At 46.0% G+C, this 14,563-nt stretch overlaps 1 protein-coding gene across 1 annotated transcript in view; it reads left to right on the forward strand.

Annotated features, from left to right (window-relative positions):
- Nucleotides 1–14,563, forward strand: part of LOC138415852 (voltage-dependent R-type calcium channel subunit alpha-1E) — a 305,764-nt gene that overhangs the window by 266,108 nt on the left and 25,093 nt on the right. Inside the window, exons 30-34 of the mRNA XM_069544395.1 lie at nt 413–496; nt 1,215–1,340; nt 4,860–4,925; nt 10,202–10,293; nt 10,814–10,979. Of these exons, the coding sequence (XP_069400496.1) occupies nt 413–496; nt 1,215–1,340; nt 4,860–4,925; nt 10,202–10,293; nt 10,814–10,979 (534 nt within the window). The remainder of the gene's footprint in view (nt 1–412; nt 497–1,214; nt 1,341–4,859; nt 4,926–10,201; nt 10,294–10,813; nt 10,980–14,563) is intronic.

The following is a 14,563-nucleotide window of genomic DNA, read 5'->3' on the forward strand; positions in this document are numbered from 1 at the left end:
AATGTAAATCATTTTATTGTCTTGTAGGTGACAATGATGATCTTTCTTTTCTTGGAGGTCAACATGTTCTAGGCTACAAATCACTTTCTTGCATATTTTTATGTAGTATTACATTAAAAAATCTTATGTGTTCTTTATATAGCTTTTTAGTGACAGCTTCAAAAACAAGGTGTTCAAATAGTGATGAAACTGCTTCCCAAATAAGAAATTCTCAAATTAGTGAAGGAGAAACTGCATTTTTGGTTAGAAATAGGAAACTAAAGCCAAAGTTAAAATGAACTTGTCTTGGAATTGAAAAGCTTTAATTCCAAGTGAAAGAGTTATATCATGAAAGATATTTTTTCTTTATTTTTCCCCCTTGTTTTCTTTTATTTTTTCCCCTCTAATGCTCATGGCTGAATTCACTTGGCAGAACTATTTCCGAGACACCTGGAATATCTTTGACTTCATCACTGTGATTGGCAGTATCACAGAAATTATTCTGACGGACAGCAAGGTAAATAGCTCTTTAATCTTTCTCTTTAAGCTCGGCCCTGGAGTAGCATTAAAACAATCCTCGGCACATTCAGTCCATTTTTAACTCCTCAAACCCAATGTGCAGCCCCCTATTCACTTCCTCAGTCCTGAGCTTTCCCCAGAAAATGGGACCATTGGATGACACTGGATCTCATGGAAGGTGTGGTCTCATTTGCATGACTCAAATAGGTGAGTGGGACAGAGGGCCCAGGAGAGGCCATGTCACAGTGTTCTGCTAGATTCTTCAGAAGATACCAAGAATCGAGGCACAGGATCTTTGCCCTCAAAGGTGTTAGACCTAAAGCGGTTCCCTGAGATGGTTCATCCCAAACAAAACTTGAAGAGCTTATCACAAAACCATCATGTTCTAGAGGGATTATGAGGTCTGCTCTCTGACACCCATGTGCAGAGTTAGGACCACCCAGAGAAGACTGGGGAGGCCAGTTTTGCCACCTGTGTTCCGGGCACCCATCTGGGGAATTTCTATACCTTCCTGCCTGGGAATAGAGGGTGGGCCTGGGGAGGCTGAAAGAGATGGTCCCCTCTGGCCCACCAGCTGGAGACGGGGTTAAAAATGAAAGACACCATTCGTGTTCTATTTTATGATCTGAATGAGGGATAAATGCACAAATGCCAGTGCTTAACTTTTCTAAATGACCCGAATGTCACTAATGATATGTTTCCTTCTGGTCCACCAGCTGGTGAACACGAGTGGCTTCAACATGAGCTTTCTGAAGCTCTTCCGGGCGGCCCGCCTCATCAAGCTGCTGCGTCAGGGCTACACCATCCGCATTTTACTGTGGACCTTCGTGCAGTCCTTTAAGGTAAAAGACCTTACCAGCTCCTCCTCTCTGAGGGCTGAGGGACCTCTGTCACATCAGACAGAGCACAGCATTATTCAGCAGGTCCCCTCGCCTCTGGGAATGGGTATTTGTCAGAAGCATCAGATAAACACAGCAGTCCACAACTCAGCCAGGAGGTGGTTAGCTTATGACTGATTGGTTAGGATCTCATTCTAGAAAGCATCCCAACTTTGAAACTCAGTTATCGTCTCTGTTCATGGAGGCAGGGGGCTTGTCTTATGAGGTGTGTTCCCTTGCAAGTATTCCAGAATGCCCGGAGCAATCCTATCCAGGGGCAGAGCCAGCCACCTGTAGTCACACATATCCTCTGAATTTTCAGAGATTCGTCCATGGCTTTATTTCACCCAACAGTTTTTTCAAAGGACTCCTTGAGTTGTGTTTTATAACAAGATGATTCATACCATTCCCACATATGTCATCATTAGTATGTAATTCCTGAACCACTGAATATATGGCATGCTAATGGCCACCTCTGCGTCCTGCAAATGAATAGGACATCTGGGCAAGGTTAATACGGTGAGCATCTTTTGAATGACCTCATGGAGTTGTACAGAGGTGTATGTGTCATAAACAAGTTAAAAATTGAAACCTGAGACCCATGTAAATGACAGAGACTTTGAATAAAAGAAATTTTCCATATTCAAATATTTGCATGCTGTAGCAAATATAATTAGTTTTTGAAGTTTGGGGAGCATTGACGCTGTGCAAAAACTTACTATTTTCTTCCTAAAATAGAGTTCTTCAAAGATGAAAAATCATGAATTCGATAATTGCCTTCTTTACTTTAATTATCTGTACATTTTAATTATTTGATGTTTGGCTGTACTGGGTCTTCATTGCTGCATGCGGGCTTTCTCTAGTTGTGGAGAGAAGGGGCTGCTCTTCATTGCGGTGCTTGGGCTTCTCACTACAGTGGATTCTCTTGTTGCCGAGCACAGGCTATAGACACATGGGCTTCAGTAATTAACGCTCTCAGGCTCTGGAGCTCAGGCTTAGTAATTCTGGTGCACGGGGTTGCTTGCTCCAAGGCACGTGGAATCGTCCTAGACCAGGGCTCGAACCCATGGCCCCTGTGTTGATAAGTGGATTCTTAACCACCAGACCACCAGGGAGTCCAATTATTTGTACATTTTAATTCCAAACTGAACTGAAGAGAGCTTGTCAGTGAATTCATGGTTTCTCGTTATTTGAAAGGGACTTCACCCCACACCGCCATGACTAAATTACTTCTCCATCAAGTTCCTGTGCATCTGAAATGTGAGACCAGTTGTAAGGATGTTCAGGTTCCCATGAGCAACCTTGACATCTTTACTGTATTCATCATAATTGTTTGGTGTGATCATTCCCACAGAGGCCTCCCCTCAATGAAAACTGTTTCTCCAAAACTGAATGACAGAGGAGAAATCAAAAACCCTTAGCAAGAGTTTAACCATTTGAGTCTTGAGTGGAGCTGGATTTAGAATTTGAAACACAAGATGCTCTTAAAACCTCTTTGTACAGGCCTGCCCAACAAGTTACAATTGTTACTGTCTTAAGAAATATGTGTCAGCCTGTCATATTCTCGCGATCACCAATTCTCTGTGAAAGTGTATACTATTGAGGGCACAGAAATGCATGTCATAAACTGAAAGCCAAATGGTTGGCTTATTCCAGTGAATAGAGAAGAGTGGAGGCAGTTGTATCTGTCTCCAGGTGACACTGTGATGGATGGGTGTTTGCTTTTTGGAGCCGCTCTGGGACACAGTGTAGAAGTTGTTTTCTTGAAGCTGGTTTAACAAAGGCTGCCTCTGCACACACACAACAGAGAGTCACACAGTGTAGACAGCATTGCCCCATCTCTGCCTCCCCCTCCCTCCCCCTGAGCATCACCTCATTTTCCACCACTGACTCCTACTCAGTGCTTCTCTCTCTTATTTTTTTTCTTTCATAATTTAACGATGACACTCGGCTGTCTTCTGGTTTGCATATTTTCTGACCGGAAGTATGTTGTTATTCTTTGTTCTGTGAATGTGTTGTGTCTTTTCTTTCTCCAGGTGTTTTACACTCCTTTTTGAAAAAAAATTTTTGGCTGTGCCACTGCACATGTGGGATCTTAGTTTCCTGACCAGGCATCAAAATCACGCCCCTGCATGGGGAGCGTGGAGTCTTAACCACCGGATCACCAAGGAAGCCCCTCTTTCCCTTATTTTGTGTTGGAATGTATGCCATGACAAGAAGGGAGAATAGGATGGGAGAGAGGTACCAGGGACCAGAGATGGCGGGATGGGGAAGGCAGAGTAAAGGCAGGAAGCACAACATAGAAGGTGATGGGAAGAGGCCAGAAACCTGCCTCCCTGCTCTCTCCTTTCAGCAGAAGGTGTCTCCACATGCCCCTGGGGAACATAGCCACTCCTCACAGACCTTGAGAATCAGCACTCCATGGGAGAAGGGGTTCTCCCACCAACTCTCAATTTCATTTTCATGTTTATTCTTTGTTCAAATTGTAAAAAGTCTCCCAGGACTCTTCATTTAGTTAGCACCGTTGAGAAGCTCTGCCTGGCTCGTGCAGTCTGAAAGCCTTCAATTGCCCTCCTGGGAGTCGTGCTGTACACACTTGAGAGAATGAAGACTCAGAGTTGCAGGAACTGCCAGGGAGGCTTCCATTGTCAACAGCAAGATCCCCTAGAATTGTAGTGCCCACCCTGACCCCCAAACCAAACTGCCCTATGTCTTCACCCTCCTCCAGCCACCAGGGGTAGCTCCCTGCCTCCCTTTTCCTCCACTCACCCCTTCACCTCCACCTTTAAAGTGTTGTCATCCCTGAGGGGCAGGTAGCTTACACAAGATGGAAAGCTGTGCCACGTAGCTTCCCAGCAGGGTTTTGTGGTCACTCACACTTTGAAAGGCTTTTCGGAATTTTGCACAAAACAGACGGAAAGGTCAGCAGGCTTAAACACTGGAAAAAGATGTTTCATCAGAGCTTGAAGGCGCCTTCTAGGAACTGACCAATGTCTGAGACCCCAGCCGATTCATTCTGCTTCCAGATGCTCCATTAGGAGCCTCGTGTTGAGTGAAGGAGTGGGAAGGGTAATATGGGGATTTAGGAGTCAAAGCTGAATCCTTGCTGTGTAACTGGCGTCATAATTGCCCAGGTTATTAATATTCTGCATACAGAGTGGGATGAAGCCCAGACCCAGGAATTTTTCCCAGCTCTCCCTCAGAGACCCAGCCACACACTTTTCTGGGTCTGAGAATATTCTTGGTAGGGAAGGAAATTACGAACCTCTCTGGGGCCAACAGCTTGCATACCTATCAGACGATGTGGACGTCTACAAAAACACGGAACTCCAACATAGAACATCCCAGGGGATCAGAGAGCCGCTGCCCTGTGTTTAAGTCAGCATCAGGGCGAGCCTGAGACTTGCACTGCCTGGGGTGCAGTTTGTTGACCCCAGAGCTGCCTGCATTTAAATTCACAGTCGTGTCTCTGCTTCCTTCCAGGCCCTTCCCTATGTCTGCCTTCTGATCGCCATGCTTTTCTTCATCTATGCCATCATTGGGATGCAGGTGAGTGGGTGCCTTGGGAGCCTGATGGGAGAAAGCTGTTGCCCACGTTGTCTCTGACTTTCCAGCCTGAGCTTGCAGGATTGAAGGTGCTTTAAAGAACCCCTTCTTACCCAGAGGTTGAAGTGTTAGTAGCTCAGTCGTGTCTGACTCTTTACAACCCCATGGCCTGTAGCCCTCCAGGCTGCTCTGTCCATGGGATTCTCCAGACAAGAATACTGGAATAGGTTGCCATTTCCTTCTCCGAGGGATCTTCCCGACCCAGGGATTGAACCTGGATCTCCTTCATTGCAGGTACTTTCTTTACCACTAAGCCACCAGAGAAGCCTCTTACCCAGAGGCTCACTCTAATATCTTGCTGCAGTATGACCTTAGGAAGTCACACGTGCAGTTCCCTGCTCAGGTTGCCCACGTGGTCAGAGTGGTCTGATACAGGGGCTTCGTCTGTGGTTGTCAGGTCCTGGTGCTTTCTCACAAGCAGCTGGGCTCCGCTGAAGATAATGCCATTGTTTTTGGCCAGAGGGCACCCCCTGAAACTAAGGAGAGGGTGAGGCTCCTGATGGTCTGTATCACAGGAGCCTTCCATATTTGAGCCAGACCTAGAAGATCAGGTGGTTGCTCTCTTATAGACTTAGACACAAAATGTATCTGAGTTACATCCCAAACAGCTGAGATTGGGAACAACTCAGAATCCCTGGCAGTGTGCCCAGTCCTTGGGAAACCCACGGGCCACATTCCAGCTGATACCTCTCAAAGGACCATGCAGCCTGCCGGATGGTTCTCTGGGTTAGCACGTCCTTTCTGGTTTCAAGATTGAGACGTGGATGCAGTTCCCACCCTGGGTACTCATGCAGGTAGCCAGAGGCCCACTGAGCAGAAGGGGCCAAAAGATCTTTCAAAAGGTGCTGGTAATCTGTGGTGGGTGAACACCTGCCATAAACACCCTGCAGCACATCCCAGCACTGTCTGGTTGGGTACACAGGCCGACTTTCTGACTTGGAGATATGGAGGCTACACCCCGGTGTAAGACCTCAGCCACGTGGCTGTCTCCTGCAGTCAGGCAGTCTGGCTGCCTTTGGACGGCCAGCTGCCTTCTCAGTGGTGGCTGCCACCTGGAGCCACTGCTCACATCCCCCAGACTTGCCATGTCGGCAGCCCTTTCTAGAGCTTATCCGAAATGTCATCTTTTTGCTCCTCTCTCTTGCCTGCACTTCCTAATTTTGTTCATCTTTTAATCCCATTACTGGAGAGTTTTGTTCTCCAAAAATACAATAGAATGTCAGGTGTCAGAAAATGTGAGACTTGGTTACAAAGTAATGAGTTCTTCATGAAGGATATTTCGATAGAGCTTTAATGATGATGTCAGGGGTGTGTTGCAAGCTGAATCCCAGCTGAAGCTGAAGCTTGTCTTGCTGACTTTTATTAAGTCCTTTGTAACTCTGAAGCATTTGATTCTAGAATTTAAATGTTCTTGAATAGCCAAATGAAACTTGATTAGTTTTTTTTTGGTCCACACTTAATGGGGAAGATCCCCTGAAGAAGGGAATGGCAACCCACTCTGGTATTCCTGCCTGGAGGATTCCATGGATAGAGGAGCCTGGAGGCCCCCAGTCCATAGAGTTGCAAACAGCTGGACAGGACTGAGCAACTAACACTTTCAAAATAGTTCTTATCCCTTTTCATCTTCAAGTAGAATAAACTAGAAAAACACCATCTCTAATACCTGTTAGTGATACTACTGATAATGATGAATACTGTTTACTATCACTTGAATTCCTAAGTGCTTTAGACACTGTGCTAAACGTATGCTCTTACCTACTCCTGCCTCCCCTTCCTCTCTTTCTTCCTCTCTCTCCCTCCCTTATAAAGTGTATATGTTATACACAGACACATAAATACAGGACACACAAGATACATAACTAATGTATTCAGTAATGATGTGAAAATGTTTACAGGTGGCTTTCATTGTTTCCATTGTTGCTTAGCGTGGTAAGTAACTTGTAACACACTCCAGATCTTAGATAGTAAGCAGGAGAGCTGAGTTTAAATCTCAGCTCTGTCTGCTCCACAGCCCATGTCTGCACCTTCTCTGTGCTGTCTCTCCTCCCACCAACAAGGAAACATAAGTATTTCTTTGACTCTTCGGTGGTAGGTGGAAAGTTCTTCAGTTGTGACATTGTGATATTTACAGTAGCCATAATGTGTAATAATTTATTGCCCGTAGACTTATTTCCAAAAAATAAAAGCGCTGTTCCCATTCTACCAAGACAGGAATGGCATCCCCATTTTGACATACCTTTAGCTAGCTGGCTGTCTTCATCATGGCCCCTGATAGAGACCCCACACCATGAATAAAGAAGACTCCTAAAAAAAGAAAAAAAGCAGACACCCAGCTTGTTACTAGAAAGGTTGTTTCTTGTAAAGCCGTAACAAAGCAGGGGGATCCATACCTACCGAAAAGCAAAAGCAGACTAGGGAAGCACTGGGAAGACGGAGATAGCAACAAGATGTATCTTTGAGCAGTATTGTTATGCTGAATTCTCAAGGGCTTCTTGGGAGAAGAGAGCTTTGCAGACAAATCTGAGGATGAAAAGGAATAAGTTGCTGGGTTTGGGAAAGAACTCTGGGGCTGCTGGTAGTTAGGAGGTGTGGCTTTTAGACCTCAGCTCCACCACTGACCAGCTGTGCAAACTTAGATCACTGAACCTCTCTTGGACTTAACATCATCACCAATGCAGCAGAGGAGTTGGATAGATAGCTTTATGGATCCCTTCTAGTTCTAAAATTCTGTACGTTTGTGCTCAGTTGCTCAGGCATGGTTGACTAAAAGTTTGTGACCCCATGGACTGTAGCCCATCAGGCTTCTTCATTCATGAAATCTTCCAGGCAAGAATACTGGGGCGAGTTTCCATTTCCTACTCCAGGGCATCTTCCTGATCCAGGGATTGAAACCTTGTCTCCTGTATCTCTTGTGTTGGCAGGTGGATTCTTTATCACTGTGCCACCTGGGAAACCCCAATGCCTATAAAAACTAGAGTTAAGCCTATAATTTCATTAAGTGTGCAGATGGGTCTCAGCAAACCTTCTTTCTCTTCCATAGCCTTTCCTTTTGATATAGGAGATTTGGGTTAATGACAAGGACTAAATGAAAAGCTTTAAAAAAAAGGTGAAAAAGTTTAAAGGCCACCTTTGTAATAAATATGCACTTTCAGCTTAACAATAGCTCCTTGACTATTACACACATAACTTTTATAAAGTAACAGTGTACCCTCTGGCCAGTTCATGATTGGTAAGGTGTTTGAGAAAATTGTAGAGAGGACAACTAAGGAAGTCTTCAGGAGAGTCATAGGGAGAAAAAACACTAAGTTGTGTGTGTAAAAATCAGGGATAAGTCACGGATTTTATTTTAAGAGGATGAAAAGAAAGACAGAGGAGGCCTGCACATGGGTGAGGATGTGTGACAGTTTCCTCCTGGAGTGTCCAGAACTAGGTTTGATTGTTTGGCTGGGATTTTTTTTCAGTGCTACTATTTGTCTGATTGGGGGCCCTCAGCCTTCTTATCGCCCTTCTTCCCTCCTTCTCCAGTGCCACCTAGCTTGCCACCTCCATTCTCCCTGAGAGAGAAGTAGTATTTAGGTTTTGAAAATCAGCGATGAGAACAAATTCCCCAAGCAGGTGTCAGTGGGAGTTACTTGAGCAAAAAAGCAGAGACTGTTCCTCAACTGCACATTCCAAACACTGTTAGGAGGAAAGTGTGTTCCATTTAGCACATACTAGATAAGCTGAAGCATGTTAAATACAGGCTGGAAATTATCTCAAAAGGCTGGAAAAGTGACCTGTAAGCCTACAGTTGCACAAACATTGCCTTGTGAGAGTAGATCCTGAGATAGATCTGACTCATGACTAGAGAGGACAGTCCATGCATAAGGATACCCTTCCCATCTAGAGAGGGCTTCCTTGATAGCTAGTTCAGTTGGTAAAGAATCCGCCTGCAGTGCAGGAGACCCCAATTAGATTCCTGGATCAGGAAGATCCTCTGGAGAAGGCATAGGCTACACACTCCAGTATTCTTGGGGTTCCCTTGTGGCTCAGCAGGTAAAGAATCTGCCTACAATCCCTGGGTTGGGAAGATCCCCTGGAGAAGGGAAGGGCTACCCATTCCAGTATTCTGGCCTGGAGAATTCCATGGGCTGTATAGTCCATGGCGTTGCAAAGAGTCAGACACAACTGAGCAACTTTCACATTACTTCACTTTCCATCTAAAGAGATGTGGGATACACCTTGGCTCCAGGCAGCACTGTGTCCTAGGAGTTCATCCTTATTCTCTGTGGCCAGAGGTCTTGTGTGTGCCTCTCATTTCCATATGAATTTGCACAGTAACGGCATTCTAAGCCCAATAAGCAACAGCAGATTAGAAAACTCACTCTGTAGCCAGATCTGCCCAAACCTGTTTTCTTTTCCCTTTTCCAAGTATCCAGTTTTCCAGACTTTCTTCATCTGATGGGCCTGGGTTATAGATGTATCACACTTCCAAGGTGTGACTCTCTGGATGGGAGCACATCCCAGGAAGACAGGGGTGACCCTCTCTGACTTACACTGCTTGTGAATTTCAGGGCAGCATCTGCCTATTTCTTTTTTATAAAGAATAAACCACATCTTCTGCAAATACATATGCTCTCATCATTACCAGCTGAGACAGGAAGAGAGGCGGGTAACGCGTTCCCTGCACGCCTATCATGGGGTAATCTTGTTGACAGACAGCTTGAATGCCATGGTGAATAGGTATCATAGAAATTAAAAGACCAAATTAGGTGTGGGAGGAACTACATCTAAGCAGAATGATTTCCAGAGATCTTGCCTTCTATGGTCCTTGCAAGCATTCCTCCTCTTTGCTTCCCAGGAGAATATAACTCTTCACACACACCAGGCCAAGAACGTGGGGTCTGCCAGCCTTCCTGGGTTTTAACTTGTCTGCTTCAGGGTGGTTAAGCCATCAGGAGGAGCCGTGTAGGTGAAGCTACCGCCCCTGCCAGTATGTGCTCGGTCAGGTCAGACTCTTTGCGACCCCATGGACTGTAGCCTGCCATGGGATTTCCCAGGCAAGAATATTGGAGTGGGTTTGCCATTTTTTCCTGCACAGAATGCTCCTGACCCAGGGATCGAACCCACGTCTCTTGCGTCTCCTGCACTGGCAGACGGCTTCTTTACCATGACGCCACTGACCTTGCAGGTCAACTGCTCACTGATGCTCAGGGCTTTCTGCTGTTTTTCTCATCCAGGTCTTTGGAAACATAAAGTTAGATGAGGAGAGTCACATCAACCGGCACAACAACTTCCGGAGTTTCTTTGGGTCCCTCATGCTGCTCTTCAGGTACCTGGATCCGTCCCTGCAGTGGCTGGAGTGCTTCTGAGAGAGAGAGAGACAGTCACCCACCTTTTCTGCCTGTTCCCCTTTGTCTGCCTGCTCTGCTCCTGTGAGGATAGATGGGGGTGGGATGGTGGCGGGGCCTCCAGAAAACCACCCTGCTGACTTCAGGAAGTTTCCTCTGCATCTTTGACTCAAATGGCAACTTCAGCACCTCCTCTAGGGCTCAAAGAGGGAGAAGCTGAGGACAGAGTCCATTAAAAGGCGAAACCATAGAAGGCCAGGTTTACATGGAGTCTTGGAGTCCCACAGCCCTGTCTACCACTGTCAACAGAAGACAGAGAAGCGTTGTGTGAGGCTGCAGAGCCCCAGGAGCCCTCCCTGGCACTCTCCATCACAGGATGGAGAGCACAGACACAAAAGGAACCTAGGGAGGGAAGAAGGGATGCAGGAACCGGGAAGATGGCCAGGGAGAGGATGGGCCGTGCAGACCTGCTACGACTAACCGAGTTGTCTTTGGGTTCAGGAGTGCCACGGGTGAGGCCTGGCAGGAGATAATGCTGTCGTGTCTCGGGGAGAAGGGCTGTGAGCCGGACACCACTGCGCCGTCGGGGCAGAGCGAGAGCGAGCGCTGTGGCACCGACCTGGCCTACGTGTACTTCGTCTCCTTCATCTTCTTCTGCTCCTTCCTGGTGAGCAACGGTGTGCCATCAGCTCAAGAGGGGGTCCAGCCCACCCGTCTGATAAATAAATGAGAGGTCTCCTCCTGTGTACGTTCAGTCACACGCTCCAGCCTGTGTTGAGAAATAGGTCCTCCTCAAGAGAGCTCTTGGAGGCCAGGGTGCTTGTCGGACACCTGGGTGGGTGGCTTTTGTTGGCTGAGAAACGTCTCTGCTCCTTCTAGGGTAGGACTGCGTGAGGAGAGGTGATGAGGGGAGTGGATGGGGTTCAGCAAACATGGTATTAAATGTCACACTGAATTGGTGGCGACCCAGAGTAAATCTTTCTCTTCGGTATTTCTGGTGTTTTATCTTACAAGCAGGGCTGAGAGTCTCATCTCTCTTTTGGAGACCTTTGGACCCTTTGAGAAAGTGTACCGTGCAACTCTAAGGGGATAGCAGTAATCGAAGCAGGATGAAGACAGTGTACAATGGAATAGATGTGGTTCTTTCGTAGGTTGCTATATTTGACAGCACTTGGCCAACTTGAAAGATGTGAAAGGATGCGATTGCTCTGGCATTGGTAAATATTGAGGAATGTATGAAGCACACCCATCTAGAAAATGCTGAGAAGCCCCAGGTGCCTTCTGAATTCTTTTTTTGGGAGAAAGCCTGACTTGGCACAGCAGCTTCCAGAAATCTCTTCCCTGCACCATCAGATAAGTCGTGATAGAATAACAGGCAAGGTGCTACCAGGTCACTCAGAGGGTTAGTGCCGTGTTTCTGGCCACCCTGATGTCCCTCAGCTCAGCCCCCCCTGCTAATGCCACCAGCTGCACAAAAAATGCCTCAAACTAAAGCGCTGCCATTTAAAAGTGGCCAGCTTCATGGCTGGGCATCCCAAAGTGACTTGTCTGGTGTCCAGGCGTTTCTACCTCTTTCAAGTGACCCAGAAGGGACTTGGCACATGTCCAGGTGTGAAGTGGCCAACAGACAGACTAGTAAGGGTGTCAGGCAGGTTGATGTAGCAGGGGATGAACTAATCAGAGACGTGGGGAGCCCACACTGGTCATGTTGCTTTCTAGCTTTAGCCAAGGCACCTTCCCTTTGTAGCTTCTGTAAAATAGAAAGAAAAAGTACCTGGTGATAAAACTGTTAACTGTACAGTGAACTGATACGTGTGGATGTGCAACGTTTTTTGATGAAAAAAAAGAACAAAAAACATTATTTATAAGTAGGAAAGTATAATGAAAATAACTGCAAGGAAATTTAGAATGATGATATAAATTAGTTTTTGTTTATTCATTCCTGTATTCAGCTCATTTTTACTGAGTGGCCATTAAAAGGTTCACATTGAGCTAGGCACTGGGGTGAAGCCCTTCAGTCCCTCTGTCTCCTAGAATTGAAAGGAGACAGTCATCCAGGAGTATTAGTGCCCATCGTGGGGGAAGGGGAACACAGAGAAAGCCATGCAGACATCTCCATTTTATCTTCCATCATTTAAGTGTTTAATAATAAATATTTTAAAAGAAACCAAAGATATAACTGGAAAATTAATTAGAGACTATAAAGTACTTTTAGAAATTTGAGTTAGAGGCTTCTGCATAATTCACTTTAATGTTATTTTTAAAGAGGCTATATTCAGTGTGAGATGATAGGCTTGCAAATCTCAGCCCTACACTGACTCCATGACCTTGGGCAAGTCACACAGCTTCCTCAAGACAAACCAACCACTCTGGAAAGATTTACCAATGCGCTGGCATGTACCCGGCTATGTGCTTGGAGCTAAAGAATACAAATGTGTATAGGAAGTGCTTGTGTCCTTGAAGGGCTGATGGTAATTAAACCTGCCTCACAAAAGGTTAGAACAAGCATTAAAGCGTATGATAGGTGTGACTGTATACACCGTGCTATAAAAGACTATGCAAACGTAAAGCAATAATAATACAAATAGATAGTTTTTGCTAACATTAATAATAGAATCTGGAAAGGAGGGTAAAGAAAATGTGTGGATATAGTTGGCCCTATCTGTAGGTTCTGCCTCCATGAGTTCAACCAACCTCAGACTGAAAATGTTTAAAAAAAAAAAATCCAGAAAGTTCCAAAATCCAAAAGTTGAATTTGCCACATACCAGCAAATATCCATTACATTTACATTGTGTTAGGAATCATAAGCAATTTAGAGATGATTTAAAGTGTTACAGAAGGCTGTGCACAGGTTATGTGCAAATACTACACCTTTTTTTTTTTTGGCCACACTGTGCATGGCTTGTGGAATCTCAGTTCTGGACCAGGGATCAAACCCCGGCCCCCACACTGAAAGCCATCAAGTCCTAACCACTGGACCACAAGGGAATTCCTGTACTTTACCATCTCACATAAGGGACTTGAGCATGTACAGATTTTGATATCTGGGAAGGTCCTGGAACTAATTCTCAGCAGATGCCAAGGGATAATGGTGCTGTATACTCAGCCACTCAGTCATATTCAACTCTTTTACAACCCCATGGACTGTAGCCCACCAGGCTCCTCTGTCCATGGAATTTTCCAGGCAAGAATACTGGAGTGAGTTGCCATTTCCTCCTCCAACGGGATCCTCCTGACCCAGGGATAGAACCTGTGTCTCCTCCATTTCCTGCATTGGCAGGTGGATTCTTTGCCACTGATCCACCTGGGAAGCCAGTTGTATATGGCTTCCTCTATAACCTGGACAGTGATTAAATAAATTTCACTGTGGCTCCAGTCACAGTGACAGAAAGAAATGTCCATGTTAGGATTAGATTCAGCTGCTTGAAACAGAACTCCTCAAATAACAGTGGTTTTACCAGGGTGGGGTGTTGTTTATTTTCCTGGCATGTCAGTGAAGCCTGGAGGAAGGCAGTGCAGGCTGGTTATGGTGACTTCACAGAGTGTCTGGTACCCCAGACTCTTTTCCTCTTTCTGCTTCCTCACCTCCACCGAGTGTCCCTCAGCTTTGTGGTAAGAAGACAACTAGATTCCAGAGATCCGCTTCCATTCTAGGCAGTGGAATGGAGAAGGAAGGGAGGGAGGAGACCGGTTATTAGGATGCAACCAGTCATCTCTGTATTGCAGAGGAGACTCCCAGCAGGCCCTGGCTGCAGACTTTCTCTTGATCCTGAGTATCCTGTCTGCATATCCTGTCTGCTGGGCACTTTCACCCACCCAGCCGCTTCACCTGGGAATCAGCAGCAGAGGCTCCATTTGCTCACCCCCCACAGGCAATTCATTTCTGTCAGGCAAGATTCTTTCCCTTGCAAGTGACAGAAAGTCCAGCTGCATCCGACATGAATAGAAAGGGATTTTATCGGCTTATATAAATGAAGAGTTGAGCAGGACAGGCTTAAGCGAGCTTGCTCTGGGGCTCAGATGACATCATCCCCAGGACCAGGTTTCCTTCTCTGTTGATGGATCTCTTCCCCAGGCTTCTCCACACAAGCTCTTTCCTCCAACAACCCCAGCCCGTGGTTCCAAGCTGGCAATAGGAGCAGCAGCTCCAGACCTCAATCCTGACATGGTCAAGGCCAATAAGGAAAAACAAGTTCTCTTGCTCAGAAGATTCAATGCCATTTTCTTGGCCTTAATTGGATCACCAGCAC

The sequence above is a fragment of the Ovis canadensis genome, chromosome 12 (genome assembly GCF_042477335.2).
Source record: "Ovis canadensis isolate MfBH-ARS-UI-01 breed Bighorn chromosome 12, ARS-UI_OviCan_v2, whole genome shotgun sequence".
In the NCBI taxonomy this organism is placed as follows: Eukaryota; Metazoa; Chordata; class Mammalia; order Artiodactyla; family Bovidae; genus Ovis; species Ovis canadensis.